This window comes from Rhipicephalus microplus, chromosome X (assembly GCF_043290135.1).
Source record: "Rhipicephalus microplus isolate Deutch F79 chromosome X, USDA_Rmic, whole genome shotgun sequence".
NCBI classification, from domain to species: Eukaryota; Metazoa; Arthropoda; class Arachnida; order Ixodida; family Ixodidae; genus Rhipicephalus; species Rhipicephalus microplus.
Window position 1 is genome coordinate 185,460,166 of NC_134710.1, and position 20,234 is coordinate 185,480,399.

General features: G+C 40.1%; 1 protein-coding gene across 1 annotated transcript in view; it reads left to right on the forward strand.

Annotated features, from left to right (window-relative positions):
* The window catches only part of LOC119177252 (uncharacterized), a 64,379-nt gene extending 60,466 nt beyond the window's left edge, over positions 1-3,913 (forward strand). The window contains exon 10 of the mRNA XM_037428684.2: positions 3,124-3,913. Coding sequence (XP_037284581.2) covers positions 3,124-3,508 — 385 coding nt within the window. The 3' untranslated portion in view covers positions 3,509-3,913. The remainder of the gene's footprint in view (positions 1-3,123) is intronic.
* The last annotated feature ends 16,321 nt before the right edge of the window (positions 3,914-20,234 follow it).

Sequence of the window (20,234 nt, forward strand, 5' to 3'; positions counted from 1 at the left end):
CACCGATCGTTCAAAGACCTGTCTGTCATCTACCCTGTTTTTGATCGCTGGTATTGTCATTGGTGTCGCCGGGCTGGAGTGACCAGACCATTTGCCAACATCGTCGGCCACCGACTGTATCCGATATTCTGCGTATAATGCACGCGCGTACGCTACCCCACTGACTCTGATAATTTGCGATTCGTTTCGTGTTTAGGACATGTTCTCGCTCGCTTCGCACTCGGCTCAGCATGCCTACTGTGCACATGCAGAAGCGCGAAAACGGCTGTTAATTTGCGCGTAATGAATCGCGAAATATCGAAGTCCGTGAGGTCATGCAAACCGGCCGGCGCAACAGAACGATTTTTTGACCACGACCACCGATTCTACGAACACCGCCGCGCGCACTGATTCAGGCGGCCATGCTTTGACTTCTGCGTGCGCAGGCACTCTTTCGAAGTTTTTATACGTGCAAGTTTCGCGAACCGTTCAAGCAAGCTACGCAACCTGCCTCCTTCCCGTGTGTTTTGGTTTTCAAGGTCGCCCTCCCGCCGCATCCTCCCCTCTCTTTATCGCAGCTCCTTGCCCCCCTCTCTCACAAGTCTGCTCTCCTCTCTTTATCGCAACCCCTTCGCCCGTCTCTGCCACTCTGCGACGCCCGCCACGCTGGCTCGAATTAGTTTCGTTTTCTGACTGGAAACGGGCCCAGAGCTGTTCCACGCGTTCTGGCATGTGTGTCGCATATGCGCGTCTTGCTCGCTCTTAGTGTGCGTGTGTGGTCATGATGGCCGACGTGAGGACTAGCACGCTTTATCCTGCCGCTCAACAAAACGTCGAAAGTGTGACCGCTTAGCTTGAACGTAATCCGTGCGTTAGGTGCCGCGTTGTGGAGCGCTTGGTCATAGCTGTTGACCTCCTGGCAGCCAACTTGCCGCTTCGGCCGTCCCGGTATTCAGCTGTGGAGAATATATGTGGGCGGCGGTGACGACTACATGCGTGCGAAACTGTTTTCGCGAGGCCGACTTCGTCAACGTCGAGCCCGATGCCGAGCCTGAAGCTTCCGAACTGCGGCGGCGATTTGTGGCAGCGCGTCGTCGACTCTGACCTGGTAGAGCGGATGGGACATCTGCTGCAATGGTTTGATTATGGCCGATGATGATTCCGACACTGCTGAACCATGCACGAATTGGGGCATTGTAAATGAAGTACCTGGCGAGAGCGATTTGGAGGAATCAGATTGCGAGAACGACGAAACTTTGGAGCCAGTGCCTCATGCAGCGTATGCCACGGGCCTCGGCGAACGAGCACCCTACCGTTTTAAATGAACTCGAGACCGCTCTTATCGCTTCTGCTCTTCGAAGCACGTGCTTCACAGACTTTTTGGAGCAAAAAAAGTTTGTGTTTTCACTCTCAACTTTTTTTAAAAGCTGTGTCTCATTTACTTCGAACTTCAGGATACAGCGAACGGATGCCACGTCACGCTCAGGTTTGTTATAAGCGGGCTCGACTGTATAGCTCTAGCGGTCCTAGGTCCGTTTTTACAGAAAAAGCAAACAAGGAAAGTGGTCAAAATCTGTGTTGTTATGAAATGTGAAAAAACTGTGAGAACTTTTATTTCGCTGCTTTCAGTGAAAAATATCATGGCACACACACTTTTAGTCAGTTAATATGCACCTGGTATGTAATCAGACTGATTGTTAGCACAAGCGTGTCATTTCTATCAAGTTCTGCTGCAAGTTGTTGTCGTGTGCTTGTCTGCAGACAAGGCCACTTATCAGTTCGGTGACGGTACTGACGCCGATGTGCGACGAATGTGCGTTCGTGCATGATCCGCGATCCGTCCTATGACAAAGCTATGTTTTCCGGCTCGCCCACATTGAGCTGTAGATGTCGCAGACCGAACTCGTGCACTCGCTCATCAATTTCGAGGCTGCTCTTGATTGCCACATTTTCGAGTGGAGACCCCGGCGCAATATGTTCGTCATTGCGAACGCGTCGTTGAAAGCACTCTACCGGTTGCCAGTAGCCTCCATTGCGTGGGCGGTGAGCAGGTTCACCGTGAACATATTGGTTTTGTGTTGTTTGTCGACACGCGGTGAAATCCACTCTGACTACCTGTCACACAGTTCACACACAAACAAGGTCGTTTCATTAGGCGAGAGGGAGGGGGGACTTCGACATCGGCGCGTTCAGCGATAAGACTGCGCTTCCGTTCTGTCGTTGCAAAGATTGCTCTCTCTCATAGCTTCACTTCTGCTTTTTTACTTGTCGTCCTGCAACTATTGAGGCTCCAAAACACGGCCGCTTTCAGTGACGTTGTTGACAACCAACGTGCTCGTACGTGAGTTAGGCCTACACGGGTGACTTGGCAACCGCCGTGAAGTGCCGCGAGTTCGTTATCCTCGTCCTGAGCCATAACGGGGCTCTTTCTGAAGTTGACGAGGAACGAACCATCGCCACACCCGCTTCACAAATTTGTGTGGCGTGGAACTCCTTTACTGCAGCACACAGTCGACAGCACCATGACAATATGGCTCATGCCCGTGTGCATATCAGTGGTGAAGCAGACGCCGGAAATGCCACTTGGTCAAACGGAGCCAAGTTTTGTCATGTGCCCCATGCAGCCAATAAAATTGCGTTCTGGTACTTCTTGATGACGCGTTTTTTCTAAAAACCCATGAGCCCGACGAGGCAGCAGTGAAGGGAAATTGAAGATGATCCACCCTTCCAAACGAGACCAAGATAGCCACGCTAGCATGTGTATAACGGTAATGGTTTGGCGGGGGAAAAGCGCAATTTTAGCACCTATTTTGTGCTCGAATTCATCTCGCAAAGGTGTTATAAATTGATTTTGCACCAGAAATAATGACGTAAGAAGCTAGAAACTTCTCAGATAAGTGAAAAAATAGTTACAGATTCCAAAAATGTCGGCTTCAAAAAGTCAATTTTTTCGTGATTTTCAGCCTTTTAAACCGTATCCCCCCTCAAAGAGTATGATTTTGCTTTTTTTTTTTTTTCAGTTAGAAAGATGTGTTATTCTGTTCCTATGTCTTATGCATATTTAAAGCTGTGGTGCAACACCCCACAGACACTTCTAAATATATTTCCCTCTACAGAAGTGATATTTTGTTCTTTTCGTTGCAGGTACCATGTCCCATCAGATGGCGTGATAGTGTATGGGCCTGGAAGCACACAGAACGACCTGGGAAATATGTGTACACGAGGCACACAGCGTCGCACACGACGCCTGCGGCGCCATCGGCGTCGGCCTCCGTCACCTCCCACACCTTCAGTCACGTCTCATGAGACTGGATCGTCTGAGGAAGTGCTCGCCACCACAGTGCATGCTGATAACAGCCTTGTCTTGGGTGTTCACACAGTTGCAACATCTCGATGGAAAGTCTCAACGACGTCTGTGCTATCAGAGGGGACTAGCCGGAATGCCCTGCCTGTAGTAGCCACAGACACTGTGGTCAGCTGTGATGACACACGGCCACTGATTGAGGATGACACCCATTGTACCACATGAGTCACCAAATGTAGTTGGCACATGTACTGGTGCCTCGTACGAGCTCTGGGATGTCCACATAGCATTGCGCAGCAGTGGCTATACGACTATGATGAGCAATTTACAGATGCCAGTCTTTACTGGCACGAGAATCTGTGCTAGCCAATAACTTCAATGGCATGTTCAGTCGACGTGTTTCGTTTGTGAAGAGTGTCACATGCACCGTCATTTTGTTTTGGTCATTCGTTCATTCATCAGTTTGGCGTGCGGATTCATTGCATTAACCAGCAAAGCAGGCCACATTCTAGATTCACCATTTCGCTGGATGTCCCACTTGTAATTTTGTGGTACATAACGTATTTTGCTAAAGGTTAATTTTGTCGTATGAGCGGTACTGAAAGCAGCGCCACTGTGATGTTACTACTAACCTTTAGGACTTCATGTACTCCACCTGAAATGACACTGAATTTGTGCATAGCACTGGGTTATCACTAGTACTGATAGCATTCAGTGTCCGGGATGTGATGTTAAGAGTCGAGTTAGAAATTTATGAGAACTTTGTTTGCATAAGCAACTTCTTGGACAGCAGTCTCAAGTCAGCGTTTGGGTATTGAACTCTTTCAAGGTTTTCCCAAGGTCAGTTCTAAATGATTTCATATTTCTGAACTTGGGATCACATGTTGCAGTTCCCTCTTTGCCTGTTGATGTGAGCTGCATAGACACAATTTCAGTCTTGTTATGTACACAAATATATATATATATAAATATTATATATGTATAGTTGCTACTTGTATAGGTTGTTGTACAAGGATAGAAAGGGTTTGTACATAATCATGTCATTGTTAACTGTTTCACTTACTTTAAAAATGTTCATACTTAAGGCAGAGCATTTATAGGCCCTAACATGCATATTGCGTACCACCTTGCTTTTTCTTTCAGTACTTCTTTTTGCTTCAAGTTTGTACTAGGTGGACTATTTTAAATGCATTTGCCTGCATTTTAATTGCCATAATTTTATTGCAGTATCAAAACATCTTAGAATTAAATTGAGTGTAATCTGATAACTTACAGTTATCAGGATTTTACAAACACCTGCTCTGTGTATGTTCACTCCCACATTCTGTGTTCAAGCAAACATTTAAGCTCGTGGTGCTGCCAATGAAAATACTTGTTCAGCCAGTATGCTCCCCTGGCATGCTACTTTAGTTGTTTTTGCACTCAAAAAAAAAAACATTTGCACCCTTCAGGGCACCTTTTTGCCCTGCAATATTACTCGTCTGTCTGGCATGCGTTTTCTTGCTTTAATGCCATGTGTATCATGTCAGCGTGACATAGCTTTCTTGACAGGAAAGGGCTGGGCACCGAATTTTCACAAAAGAAACGCATGCAAAATAAGTGACGGTTATTGTTATGCTATAAAAAGCAACTCCAAAGGTGCGACTGTTTTTAAAATGTAGCTGCTTGCACATTCTGTGAATATCTGAAGCTGTTGTTAGTGATCTGAAATGGCACAAAAAAAATAAAAGAACCTTTCCTTTTTCTTTTAAGTCACATAATTTTAAAAGAACTCCTTTAAGCAAATAGCACAACTCTAATCCCTGAACTGCATTGCTTGAAGATGCAGACAATGCGTGAGAAATCACAATTTGTAATGGGCAACTTGATTATATTGGATGAATCAAACATTTAGCTAAATAATTTATTAATTTGAAGCATATGTTTTGAATTTGCAAACTAGTTCATGAATTAATGAGGCCCACTCATTGAAGTAATATCTGGATATAGCCAGCTTTGAGATAGTTTTTACCGTATGCGTGATCAACTATGTTGGGGTTTCAGTTTATATTGTGTCTCTATGTGAAAAACAAGATTTCATTCACAAAGTAAATGTAATTGCAGTTCGATCTCCTTGAAAGTGCGACTGCGTCCTTCCTGCGATGCGTGTCATCCTTAGAATTTGTTCTATGTTGAGAAGCCTTGTAAATTGGCAGCAAAAAATATAATGAAATTTATGTTTGGGGTTTTATGTTATGAGGGACACAGTAGTGGGGGCTCCGGAAATTTTCACTATCAGGTGTTCTTCAACGTGCACTGACAACACATAGTACACAGGCCTCTATCACTTTGCCTCCACCGAAATACAAGCGCCGTGGCCGGGATTGAACTTACGACTTTCGGGTCAGCATTTGAACACTGTAACCACTTTGCCACCAAAACAGAAAGTTACGCTATGCTGCTTGTAATTTTAAAAATCAATGATTTTTTTATGGTTAATATATTCTGCTTTTTGTATTCTTGTAGTAATGTCCACCTGATCAAGTGATACAGTTCAGTTGGAGTAATTCAATATGAAATTCTGAAAGTTCTTTCAAATCTAAAAAGAGAACATTGTTAAGCATAAAAGTGCTTCACATTAGTATGACTATTCATTGTGAAGATGAATATTCTATATTTTTTTTAAGCAGCATGTGTAGTTAAACAGAACTTTGAACCTCATGGCATTTAGTTCTCTCGGCATGTTTAAACCGCCATACGAGAAGTCTTCCATCTTACCATACCGGAGCTTTTCCCATACAAAGCATGACAACACAGTTATTCTATATTGAACTAGTGAAGGGTGTCCTATATGCTAGGGTTAGCTTTGCGAGTGGGCTTCTTGTTATATTAGTAATTACAAAGTCTTGGACATTTTGCTTTTCAAACATCACTATGGCTATGCATCTGTCGAAAGCTAACTTTAGTAATTGGCAAAAGCTGATCAATTCTCCTTAACATATATCCCGCTTTCAGGTGTTAGTTGTTTGTTAAAAGATTTGTTTTATTGTATTTTTTTCATGTCCAGTATCATTAAATGCAGCAACTAGAGATATGTAGGAGGAGTATTGACACAGAATTTCGAGGCAGACATGAATTGCGGTAGTGATTTCTGTGGAAACACACTTGCATCATCTAAAAAATATTGATGGTGACTTCAGACCAGGACATATTTGAAATCAATATTTTAACCTGCGTGCTTCACAACTGCGCTATAAACGTTGCACTCACTACATTGACATCAACTTGGTTTTAATGTAAACAAACGGCAACCTTTGCCATCAGTGTCCTGGACAGTGGACTTGTGATGTACTCTTCTTCGTTTCTAGACAAGGAAGACTGCACACAGCATGCATTGTTACACTGTGTGTGCATGTCAGTTATGTGGGATAGCATTGCTAGCTGTATTTACCTTCAAACAACTCTGGAGACTCATTTTTTGTTGCTACATAAAACTGAAACTGTGGTTGTGAAAACAGCACTAAATTATAACTGTTTAAAGCTGAAGTGAATAAATTTCCTGCCATGATAGTTGGGTAATCAGTTACTTATTGCAACAGAAGAAGCAAAATATGACACTGCTGTCAGTGCCCTTATGTATTTACCATTTGCTGCCCCTCTCCCATGTCTGCACATACAAATGTAGAGTTACTGCCATAAACTGTGACACATACTTAAAATTTGGCAACTTTGTCCAAAGTTTACCATTAACCTTTAGGGGAAACCGGCATGCCATTATGTCTACCAGTTACAAATGGCTGTTAAAAACAGTGAAGCAAATGCACTACATGAAGGTTTTTTGGTGCCATAGCATCTGGTACAACTCTAACTTAATGCAAAATAATGTTAAAACAGTAGTATCTTAACGAGTATGTGACATGATTTAACTGGAAAACTTCCATTACTGCTTACGAGTTTTAAATGTCACTTTTGTCTGGTAATGTATGGTATATATTCTTGAGGAAGGGCTGTACCCACAAATTTATGTCTGTATATTTACAGAAAAATATTTCAAAACTATTTGTATGTTGGCTGCAGCTACCTTTCCTGGGTGCATATATTGTCATCAGTCTACCCTGTCTTTTTGCAACACATTTCTCTGCAGGAGGCATATGAAACCTTTTTCACTTGTCATAAAAAGTTTTTCTGCTGCCTGTCTTGGAAAATCTCGGCTTGGTGATGCCCTGGTCGTCTGCACATTATGCAGCAGCAAGTTCCCCAGCTGCCATGAAACATACATGGGCAGTAATAGCAGTCACATTCCCCTCTTTTGCATGAGAACTCTAGTACTTTTATATTGTAAAAGAAACAGTGACAGCACATCTAAAACTGTGACTGAGGATGGTTTCAGTTTTCAGTTTATTTACTTTCATGCTTCACCTTTGAACAACGCATTATCAGTCAACCAGAGTCCAGCTGCTTAACCTTATCATTGCATACCAATTACACTAGATCAAGCAGTAAGCAGAGCTATGTAGTAACTTCCCCAATCGGTTGCATATACAGTTGAACCCCTTTATAAGAGGTATGTTCTGGGCTGCGATTCTTGTCTTTTATATGAGATGTCTCTTATAAGCAGGGTACTATGTAATGCGTTTTCCTATCAACCCGTATTTTACTGTAGGCACACTGGTGTCTCTTACACCCATTTATTTCTTATATCAGTGTCTTTTATAAAACGGTTTGACTGTAGAAACAATACTTATCAATTTTTTCAAAGTAGGTATGCATTTACTTATTTTTTGCTAGTGTAAAAATTGCACCTCAGAAATTTGTGCCGAAATTTTATCACAGTAGTGCTGCTAATAATATGAGAATATTATGAGAATGTACAGTGCGATATTGAACTACTGCAAGTGCTTCATAGGCATTGTTCACTTATATGTCACTCACATTTGTCACTTGAACAACATTTTAGCCTGGATTGATCGAGCTTTCTGTAAAGGTCTTGTTTCTAGAAAGCTGTAATCATAAAACATGCCGTTTCAGGTGGTGGAGATATGAAGCAGACTCCATGTGAAGTTCTAAGTCTGAAATTCATTACAAAGTGAGTACACTGCAGAAGGTGTGCAAAAGTACATTTTTAAAACCACAGCCGAAGGAAATGCCACCAGTACCCATTGCTAGGAGTTATGCACAATCTGAAACGCAGAAGTCTGTAGGGCATTCATTACTGGACAGCACCTGCAGCTGACTGTGCAGTGCTCTAATATAATGGAGGCAACATGCTGGCACTCGATCGTAGCCATAAAATTGATTCATTAGTATTGACTGTGGATCTACATAATCTTTTATCCCGAAGGAAAATTTATTTGCATTTGGTCTTGCGTATTAGTACAGTTAAAGAATTAAAGTATATGCATTATGATGTATGTTTGTCTGATAGTACAATGAAAAATGTCAGGAAGCTTAAATTTATTTTATGGCCCTGCTGTTTCTGAGAATAATGCCAAAGTACACTTTTGCATTATCAGTCATACTTTTTAAAACATATTGTAATATGACAATTTTCAAACCATTTGAATTTGGGCTAATGGCAGTACTGTACTGCTTTTTTTGTTATGTGCTCTATGCCTGTGGTGGTACATAAAGTCACTATGCTTTATGTACTACCGTAGGCATAGAGCAGTTGACATAAGATTTTTTTTTATTTGTGAAGGAGATTTTCAGCATGACTGCATACTGCATTGCAATAGTTCCCTTTTGCATTGTGGAAACTGCAAAAGGCCTCAGCCTATGAGCGAAGTAGAAGCTTGCGAGAACATATTTGTATATGCACTGTCATCTCCACAGTGTTCTCTCATGCCACCAGCAAACACACCTGTGCAGAAACTGCAGCTGCATTACTACACGCATGAGAATGTTATAAGCTAGGAGGTTGTGATAATTTGTTTAAATGAATTCAAGATTATATATGTACAATACTTGGCAGCCTCGTGAAGCTACTTGAATCCGCATGTTGCTATAGCAGTGCCAAGGCATGCAGTTGAGTCATGATCTCAAGTATGAAGGCAAGCTTTTGCTCGTGTATTGTGATTCCCACAACATGAAGCAAAGCAATGGCCAGATACAAGTTTTTTTGTTCTTCATACACAATGTATTGTACAGCCCTGCTATAATATTGTAACATGAGTGGAAAGGATATGTTCCATGCTGGTGTGTGAAATTTGAACCCACACCTCTTCTGTAGCAACAAGCTTGAGGTTTTGGATTATACAAGCAAGCACTGTTCCTGTGACAATTTGGGCTGCTTCAGTGAGTGAAATATGATTAATAACTCGACTTTTCATGCGCAATATCTGAAAACAGCAGGATAAAATAGATGAAGGTGCTAAGAGTGCTTGTTACTGCACATATACCAACTTTAGCTATACGAGCACTTTGGTGCAAGTACCATGATTAAATGACAATTTGTGCTGCTTCAGTGAGTGAAATATGATTAATAACTAGACTTGTCATGCAATATCTGAAAACAGCAGGATAAAATAGGTGAATATGCTAAGAGTGTTTGTTAAACAACTGCACATATTCTAACTTTAGCTGGACGAGCACTTTGGTGCAAGGACCATGATTAGGTGATGCAATGTCAGCTTGTGGAGCCTTACTACTTTTTATAGCTCTGACATTGCTAAAGGGAATATTGCAGTGGTATGTAATAAGCTGTTTATGTTAGCAAACTTTAGCAAATGGATAAGGGTGCATAGGACATCTGAACCTTGATGGTATTTTCAGACTCAAGACAACTCACAGGTGTTTTCAACAGTTCATTGCTGCAGGTGACTGTTGCAGCCTTCCAGTTGCAATGTGAAGAGTTTCTCCCGTATTTTTATCATGATCCTGGTGAAGTCCGAGATCAGGGCTTTGCAACATCCCCACTTTTGTTTAGTTTCTCTTCATTTTTTTTATGAATTAAAAAAATAATAGTACTGCATTTAGGTAAAGAATGTGGCTGAAAGGCTTATGGTGCTTTTTTGCATTCCATTTAATAAATTTGTTTCAAGAAGTAGCACATATCTGGCTACTGTAATCCTTATACCATGAAATGCTAGGATTTTGGTACTTCGTGTTGGAAAGTTTACCTTGATATTAGGTATAAAATGTACACTAGGCATTAGTTCTTTTACTGTTTAGCCTGTCATGATGCTCGGTGTGTAGAGTTCTACATTACTAAAATTTATGGCACGACTTGTAATGCCATGGTATTTAAGAAATTATTCTCACACAGGAATTTTCTATCTTTAGGCAAAGAAAGCGTCATTTATTCAGAATGTGGTTGTTTCCTGTGATCTTAGTGCATTTTCTTCTCATAGGAAACCTGGCATGGCATTTTTCACTTTCTTTATATGGGATGCCTCAAGTGCAAGACAACCTGGTTCTGTTTTCATTTACACATTGTCTCATTGCAAACTCTTCCCTTCTCGGGCTGTTTTTTCCTTTTCTTGGACATACAATCTCCCAAGTGCCTTAAGGTCTTTGTGTGTTGAGTTGGCTAATTCGAGGGTGATTTTACGATGGAGGCGGAAACGTTGTAGGCCTGTGTGCTCAGATTTGGGTGCACGTTAAAGAACCCCAGGTGGTCGAAATTTCCGCAGCCCTCCACTACGGCGTCTCTCATAATCATATGGTGGTTTTGGGACGTTAAACCCCACATATCAATCAATCAATCAATCAATCGAGGGTGATTTTAGCATACATCAGGCATGAATATGGCAACAATTATCGACTCTTTAATGTGAAAGTTTACATATTCACTAATTTCATTCAAAGAGGAGCATTCATTGCTCCTTTGAAGCAAACAAGCCTGTTGTCCTTGAAGGGGCTAAATTTCAATATGCACCATGATTTGCAGCAAATAAAAAAAGCATAGTAGTATGGCAGCACTGAATTTTAGCAAGTTCAGGTGGTGGCTTCTGTGTAACGTGCAGTGCATGTCATTTCTTTTGTGCAGGTTGAATAAAGAATGTACCGATTGTTACGGAAACTTGCATTCTCTACGCAGAATATAGCTGCTTACCCTTGTTGAGCTAGGCTGCCAGTCATCAAAGAAAACTGTTTTTGAGGAATGTCTAAGAGTTGTTTAATGTCGGTAAATGTCTGTCTTCAACAAAATGAATACATTCACATCACTTCATTATCACTTGTTGCATCTTTGTTTTTGTAAGTGTTGATGTATAGAATACTTTATATAATAAAAACATATTGTGTACATTATAGTATATTGTTCAAAAGCTCTTTTTGCAGTGGTACACTATGGACACTCGACTAAGAGTCATAATATTGATGACGCCCCATAGCCCCATAAAACAATTTTCATCAATGTTCACTTTTTATTTATTTCCCTCCTTTAATCATACCATTCACAGTCTATAGCCACGTGCTGCACTGCATGTCAAACATGGCATGATTGTGAAGCTGGTGGAATGTATAAAAGACCAGTTTTTTGTTGTGCTGTTGTTTATTTACACACTATACATGCAGCAGCACAGGCAAGGCATGTTGATATTTTTTCATGACTGAAGAAATCTTAAATAAATAAATGCACCCATTCAAAGCACCAAATTGCAAAATGCTGAAAACTGTCTTATCGCTACGGCAGAAAATCATTGGTGGGAGTTTCTCGCAAAGCACAGAATGGCCATATAAGCAACACGGCAACAAGCAAAATTCTTGGGGAAGCACAGGTTTACGTTTTGTTTGCACTGAAAGTCGGTGTCCTCGAGGGCCTGTCAATTTGGCAGGTTTTGTATTACGACTTGCAAAGTGGAGGTTAAAATGATAAAAGTAGAGTTTGCATTTCAGAAATCAAACTTGCAAAATGGAGGGTGGTGCTACTGCTCTCTGTGAATACCATAGGCATATCAGTCGGGGGGAGGGCAAGGGGTCGCAAGTCCCCCCACTGAGAAAAGTTGGGGCGGCTGAGCCCCTCCACTTTCAACAGTGGCCACTGTCGGCTGCACACTGGGGAAACCAACAACTAAGGCAAAATTTTCGTTCACCACTGTAATCACTCAATTTTATTATTAGGCAAAGGTACAATGTAGGGATAATTTTACAACATTTCAGAAGTGACAATTTTCTTTGAAGGCTCTTTGCGACGCTTTCCGCCCTTTGCAGTAGCACTGCAAAGCAGGCTAGCGCTGAACTGGGGTCCTATACATTGCATCACTTGTTCATGTTTTTATTCTGCTGTGACTGGCTGATGCAGTTACAGATGGGAACGAAAAAACTTTTTATGGACTCGTCAAAGCATTTCCTGATTCAGGAAAATCATTTTCTTTCATCAAAAAAGATTGCCATCACCGCTGCTCTGTCGAAGCTGCTGTGAGCACATGATTGCGTCTAATCTTTCTAAATATTTTAGTTTTGCTGTACGGAAAGTGCCAAGAAAGGTTCTGCTTGAATCTTATATAATTCTGATCAGCCTTGCTTATGGCAACTTGGAGCAATGGAGCCAGCTTGCAAAGCGGCGACGAATAAAGCAGTGGGCTCGAGCTCAGTGGGAAGCTGAAATAAGTCGATAGAAATTTTCTAAATACATTTGGTTTCTCAAGGAGCGCTCACATTTAAAAAATGAATATCTTGTGAGCTGTTTTTAGTCACTGAAAATTTCATTCAATGATAAAATATTTACTGTTGAGGAGGGTGCCATCAACATAATTGTATTCATACGGAAGGTTGTGAGGTAATGCACCACACATACATGTTGGCACGTCGAAGAGGTTGTCTCTCTTTCTTCCATATGAATGCAATTATGTTGATGGTGCCCTCCTGAACAGTAAATACATTATCACATATATATATATATATATATATATATATATATATATATATATATATATATATATATATATATATATATATATATATATATATATATATATATATATATATATACACACACCGGCTGACGAGTGTGGTAGGTTAGCCCCCCACATGCGAAAGAGTTGGTACGCCATTGGTGCATACGTTCATGTATTTCTTATTTACATTTATCAGGATGGCCATGTGACGCTTCTATTAGTTCTTTTTCTTGTCTATGTTTCAAGCTCGCTCATAGAACAAATGTCAATGTCACCGGTGTCACTGTAGATCTGAACTCTTACTGTCACAGACAAATCTCCTATTTTCATGAACCTACCACAACTTTCGAAAGTCCATTAATTTTGATGTCCGACAATAACCCTAGGAGGAGACCTGCAAGGCAGACATTCAGCACTGCTAACGTGAATAAAAGTTGAAAAGCTGCTTTATATAATGTGTAATTTCTGTACAAGCTTGGCAGCATCCACTTTTGTTTAGAAAGCAAAGCTTTTTACCCCGTTAAAGAGACATATTTCTAGATTCCGATAAAACCGCACTAGCCTGCTACTCACATATGCTCACTCTATGCAAAAGCACGAAAACAATAAATTTTGTATCCCTTTTCTTAATTGGAAAACTTTCAGCACCACCAAGATGTTGCTGTCGTACTTCTAACAAACTTAATTTATACACAAGACTTGAAGAACTTAGTTGTTTGCATAACGTGGATGAAAATTGTTTTTTTTTTTCTTTATTTGTAAATCATCTGCAACATATTTGTTTCATATGAAGGCATTTCAATATTTATTTATTTTTTAAAAAAGGAATACTGCATTCTTGTAAGACAAACTGACATGCCTGGATGTGATTCTAGCAAGTGAATCAATCTAGGTGGTATTGGTAAATTTGAGTGGTGATGAACCTAGTATAGTAAAAATTAACATAATGTTAGTTTCAGTTACAATGAGCCCACTTCAGCATAAAATTGATTAGCTTGAGTCTGCGGGAGTCATGCCCAGTATAAATTCAGCAAGTCTTGCTTCTATTCATTCTTCTGACCAATGGCCGCAACACTATTTTCTCACAGTGAATACAGCCAAGCGCTCTTATAAAGCAACATGTAGCCTTGTTGTAGGTGCCGTTTCATAAAAAGCAACCATGCGCATTTTAATGCGATAGCGTTAAAGAGCTTGTTTCGCGAAAATTTCGGTGTAGGCATAGTTGGTTGTGAGCGAAAAATCTTATGCATGACCGAAAAATTGAGATCGATGCAAAAAAATTAATAAATGATGAAAAATTATGAAGCATAGTGGGGACTGAACCATGGTTGTTTGGGTGCGAGTGGGGACGAACCTGGATAATTTGCGTGGCAAGCAGATGTTCAACCACACGGCCACGCCTCTGCTTGTGAGAACAGTGAAAAGTGAAGCAAAATGGTGAAGCAGTTGTGGTATACCCTTTCTTGTCTATGTTTTTTTGCGCTACATTTACGTTGTTGTGGAACATTGAAAAGAACTTCTTGTACTTGGGAATGCAGTGAAAGTAGCTTTCACACTTCACAAACACGCACTTCCTGTGTACATGCTTCACAATGCAACATGAAATATTGCAGTAATAATGCGTGGTACAAGCATCAGAATATGTCATTATCATAATGGGTCCGCCGTTGAAAGCCCGGTACCCCACTACAAAAGGCAAACACGCTACTGCGCCTATTCCTATGAGGCCACATAGTGGGTGCATATTAAATTCGAAAACTTTTCATGCACTGATGTTTAAAATACACTAAGAACAGGACATTGCTGTCGCGTTCAACTCCTTAAGGCAAAGCTTTAACGTCCCCCTATTTTTCTATTTGCTGTACAGTTCGTGCATTTTATATCTATTCCACAGAAGTGGCTCAAAAATTAATAAGAGCCACATGCAAAGTATATAATAGACATTGGCGAGCCAATTCCTGGCATCGATTACTGCCTCTCATAATGCAGGTGAGGCATTAATGCTAAAGAGCACTGGGAACATTAACGGAAAAAAAATGCAGGCATAAGGACAGTTAGTGCACTTATAGTTAAATAGCAGAAGGTTTTTAGGACTCTTCGAAAGTGGTGTAGATGTTCTCAGTCTTTGTCATTATTTCAACAACACATACGAGATTTAATTTGCTGCTCACAATGTAAGAAATGCTGCAAAAATGAATTGGCATTTCTCCCTTGTTGTAACAGGTAAAGGGTCTATATCTCTGTTCGTGTATTTAAATTTCTTTGCAGATTTTAGTTGGGCATTGCCTTCCACATGCTATTTTCTTTATTGTTAAGTTCTGCAATGTTTTGCTGATATGTGCCATTTTATTACACATATGTTGCTTAACATTCAACTGGTCACTAGCAACAAATATATCTATTTTTCATTAAATTACAGATTATTCCTCAATAAAGCTTTATAAAATCAGTTCCACCTTTCAAAAAGTGGCACAGGATCTTGCATGAATTGGTAACTGTGTTTCAGTAGTACTAAAGATGCCCTCCGAAAATATGGATCAAAAGCTAATTCAGTGAAAGGTAATTCTCAATTGATAAAAAAATTTATTTACCATCCCTATATTCAACCCTGAGAAACTAATGCAGCTATAATTTGCAGCTATAAATAATGCAGCTATAAATAATGCAGCTATAAACTATAATTTTGACCTTGCTTTGGCTAATGTATATATGCCCCTAACATCCTTAAATTGCAAAGCAAGGGGTGACTGAGACACTGGTACTGACTGAGACACTGAGTACTGGTGGACAGAAACGACAAGGGGATTTGGCAGACACCAGGTAGTGGAGCTCTGGCTGATAAAAGACAAAGAAGGTGATTGCGCTGTACTGCGACAATATAGTATACTGAATATTTCTGCTGTTAAAAAGAATTTCAAAGGACCTGTTGCACTCCAGGTCACAGTTTGGACAGGTTGAGTGACAATATTGGAGATGCAAAATGTTTTCAAATGCTTCTCCTTGCCCGAATATTTTATTATTTTTTTTTTTTGCCTGCTGAAGCCTTTCCGGCATGCCTACAATGACATTCGCTGAACAGCAGGTGCCGAGAAAGTGCAAAAGGTCAACTGTAAAGTACAGCTTGAATAGTGTTAATGAGCTAATCATGTGGTGCCTTAAAGAGTGCTAGTATAAGTAAATCTTAGACATTGCTAACCCAATGATGGTCACTGTAGTTGTGCTGCTACTAAATGTGGGAAAATGGACAATTGACGACAGTGGTTAAGACGAGTTCTCACTTTGACGATTCAGCGACCACACGGAAACATGTGCCTTTGTGCTCAAGAATCGTGCATATGTATAGTTAATTTGCAGTTTCTTAGAGGGAACATCACAAGAGTGGCAGCTTCAATTATGTTCAAGCTCTATTTTAAAGGGCCCTTTGCACTTTTTTTATAAACAATGCTGCTATTCACCAATGAAAGAAGAGATTTATGAACTCTGATATTAGCAAGCAAAGATAATGTGGCTGCAAAGCAATTCTGAAAAGGAATGTCGATTCCAAACAACTTGCATAGTTTCAGCAGAGTAATAGAGACAAGCAGAAGTGCATTTCCCAGATTTACCTGTCACATATATATATAGGCAACTCGTGTTAGGAAGTCTGTATAGATGTTTGCAGAGACAACAGTACTCCCCTTGTCAACCATTGCAGCAAGTTTATTTCTACTGAAGTACACCATTTTAAACATTCCTTTGGGCTGTGCATACTGTACACACATAAACAAGTTGCTTTGTACCTCCACATCATGCACTAGCAGACAGTAGGTCAATGTGCCATCAAGGATGAACAAGCACAAAACAGGTGGTGCTATTCAGAAACTTGGGGGCAACCAACTGACAGTGAGTCCATCAAGTGTAATTACAGCTACATCTGTGCACACAAATCGGGCAACAATTAACAAGACACCACTATATTCTTCACGGTGTACACATCACAGATGCAAGGGAAGTTCACTTACACAGCTGCAGCACTGTCACACACTGATAGTGCACACTGGCAATAAAAACAGCGAAAATGACCTTTGCGTACTTTGTTATATCTGTTTAATGCAAAACTATGAAATCAGCACGCATTTGTACTTTGCAAAATGGAAATGCTTAACTGGCTTTCCAAGCGTTGTTTAGAGTAATGGGCAAAAATGTGCAATAGCTATCTTTGCACAAACTGTAGAAAAAAACTGCTTTTGTACGAAACCTAGAGTATGCTTTGTCTACATGGACTAGACTAACTCTGTGCAACTCATCTGCATCCCACGCACATCTCGAGCTGCAATAAAAATAGTCACTGTAAAGGTTATATCACTACTTTCAGTCGGCATTAATTCACCAGAATCATGACACCAGCAGCTGTTAGTCAACATAAAGGATGGTCTTTTTACAACACAGCTGTGCTCAATGCCAGGGCCACTTTCAGAGAAATATACCACAGACTAGAGGGGGCTACATGAACTGCTGGATGGCTATAGACCATCCACATTTCAGTGTCTCATCAAACATTTGTACGTCTTGTTCACAAGTATGTATCTGCACAAGCAGCAGTCTTGATTATCAAGACCTGAAGCTTCACATGAGCCCAGTCACCAACAACCCTGATGCCCTGATACAGACCATCTCGTTCGTGAAGTACCACTGTAACTGTACTCAATACGAACCAGTCTTAATTTATGGATTTATAAAGAAAGTAGGCTCTAAAGTATTACACTTACAGGTGAGTATTAAAAATTTTTATCATGTTTTTTTTTCTAGCCTGCCCAATTTAATGTAAGGAGAAAATGGTCATCCAACCCTTCTGAGGCACTTTTTCTATTTCACGTTTTCCTCCAGTTAGCAGGACTCTGAAAAATCTATGTGCCACGACCTACTTTCCATCATTGCCAGTTCATAAAGCAGTCGTTACGGTGAGGCTTGCGTTTTTGAGATGCCAGATCACATAAGAGGCGCTGTGTGCGACGAATTCCAGGTGCAGTGATACAGCTTCCTGCAGAAAGGAAGCTTGGAAGTGGTTGGTAGTGTACCGGCCTTGAAAATAAGAATGCTATATAAGTTGTATCCAGACAACCTCATTGCTCGTTGTCTTAGATGGTGCATTTGATCGATCACTGAGCAGTAAATTTACTTGACAGCCTCCAATTCCCATTGTTATACCAATACTTTAAAATAGAACTTGCCTTTTAAATACACTTTACACAAATGATGGTCAGTGCACCAGTTTGAATTGAATGCAAGAGACAATTCTAAGTATGTATGCGTGCATACACCATTACAATGTATAGACATGTAGCAGCCTGCCAGGCACAGATACCTAGAATCACAAGTTTCCAATTATTGCACTCAACTGACACACAAGAAAAGTTAAAAGTGAACAAACGGCATATACATTACAACATAATATGAACAAGCTTGCAACCACCTAAAAAGCCCATATGGTATTTTCATGGTTGCTCAACAGCAACAATTAGTAACATCACATTGTACATTCTCGTACGATTACACTGGCTGGACAGGTGTTTTCTGTCAGTGCAGAATTAAACGGGGGCTAGTCAATTAGACTTGTACATGACGCCGAAATCCTGAGAGAAAAACATTTCCCTGAATCTGTTACTCAAGCAGAGATGTACTATCTTCTTGTGTTGCCATCACGTAGATAACAATGCAACATCAGCAAGCAATATGTTGTGGACCAATGCATTCAGTAAAAAAAAAAAAAAAACCCAAAGAAATCATACTCTTATTTACGAAAAGACAGTAAAGCAAAAATAACAGGTTCTGACACAAGTGCAAGAAAATAGGAAAATGGCAATAATGCTTCGGAGCTTGCAAGACCACCACTTGTTGCCAATGTGCATTTAATCTTACAGAAAGGAGTAACATTTCTAAAATGCATATAAAATCTTTTAGCACTTCATAAAAGCATAACATTTTTTAAGGTACAACCTGTAAGTGCTGAACAGAAAAAAGTAAAAGAGCAGTTTGATTAAAATGCATAAAGAGAGGCAAATGAAAAAAGTGGCAATGTAATAAATGTACTTATGTCCTTATACACAAAAGTGAACAGTTTTGATTAATGAAAACTGCACCGTCATTTTCTTCCATTCATGCAATATTGAACACAAGCCATCAATCACTTTCCTTAACAACCTATAAAAACATTTCATACAGAACAATATGTCAAAACAAATGGCCGACAGCAGACAAACTAGACTTGCGGGACAGAGCTGCCCACCTAATTTGTTGTATTAAAAACACAACGCAGCAGACCAAAAATGCTTCTAAGATTTTGCCAGATATCGATATGGCAACTACGGCAAAGTAGTTTCCATTGTGGCTGCCATTCTTTACAGCAACCGTGCAATTTCAAAAAGCATCCTCACTCAGAGACCACCTATATTGCTTATGCATAAGCAAATATAAGCACAATGTAACAAACTATCACAAATAATAAACATGAAAAACACCCAGCATAGGTCTGAAAAAAATATTTAACATTCCCAATAAGTAACTTCAACATTTCAATAAGCAATATATATTCATTATGTGGGTTGCTAATAAAAACAAGAGATGCTGTATTAGGGTGCACATGTTTTTTTTTTTTTTTTTTATAAATTTCTATGTCACAGATGTATATGCACACAACTTACCATAAAAACAGCACTCTGTACTAAAGCTAGAACAATCACAGTAAATCACTGCACAATAATTCCTGGAAGAAAAACGAAGTTTTTCTTGTTTGCAGTTTGATGTATTGCAGCCTAACTAGATACGGATTTACCCAGACACAGTTGTATATTGCATATAGGCGACTACAGTACTGATATAAGTGGCACAACTTGACTATGATAGCAAGAATATTGTGATGAGTGCGCAGACATAAAGCATTGACAACTATGTGAAGGACAGAAGGAAGATTGCTCTTGCATCTATTGAAAAATTTATGGGGACATATGTGCATCAATATTTTTTTTTTCACGCACTGCAATACTCTCCCTTTTATCACTCACACCCCACTTCATTGTCTTCATCAAGCTATTTCACGTGATAGTTCAGAATACAGAGTAGTGTTTGAACTCTTGAAGCAGAAGGCATCACTTTAT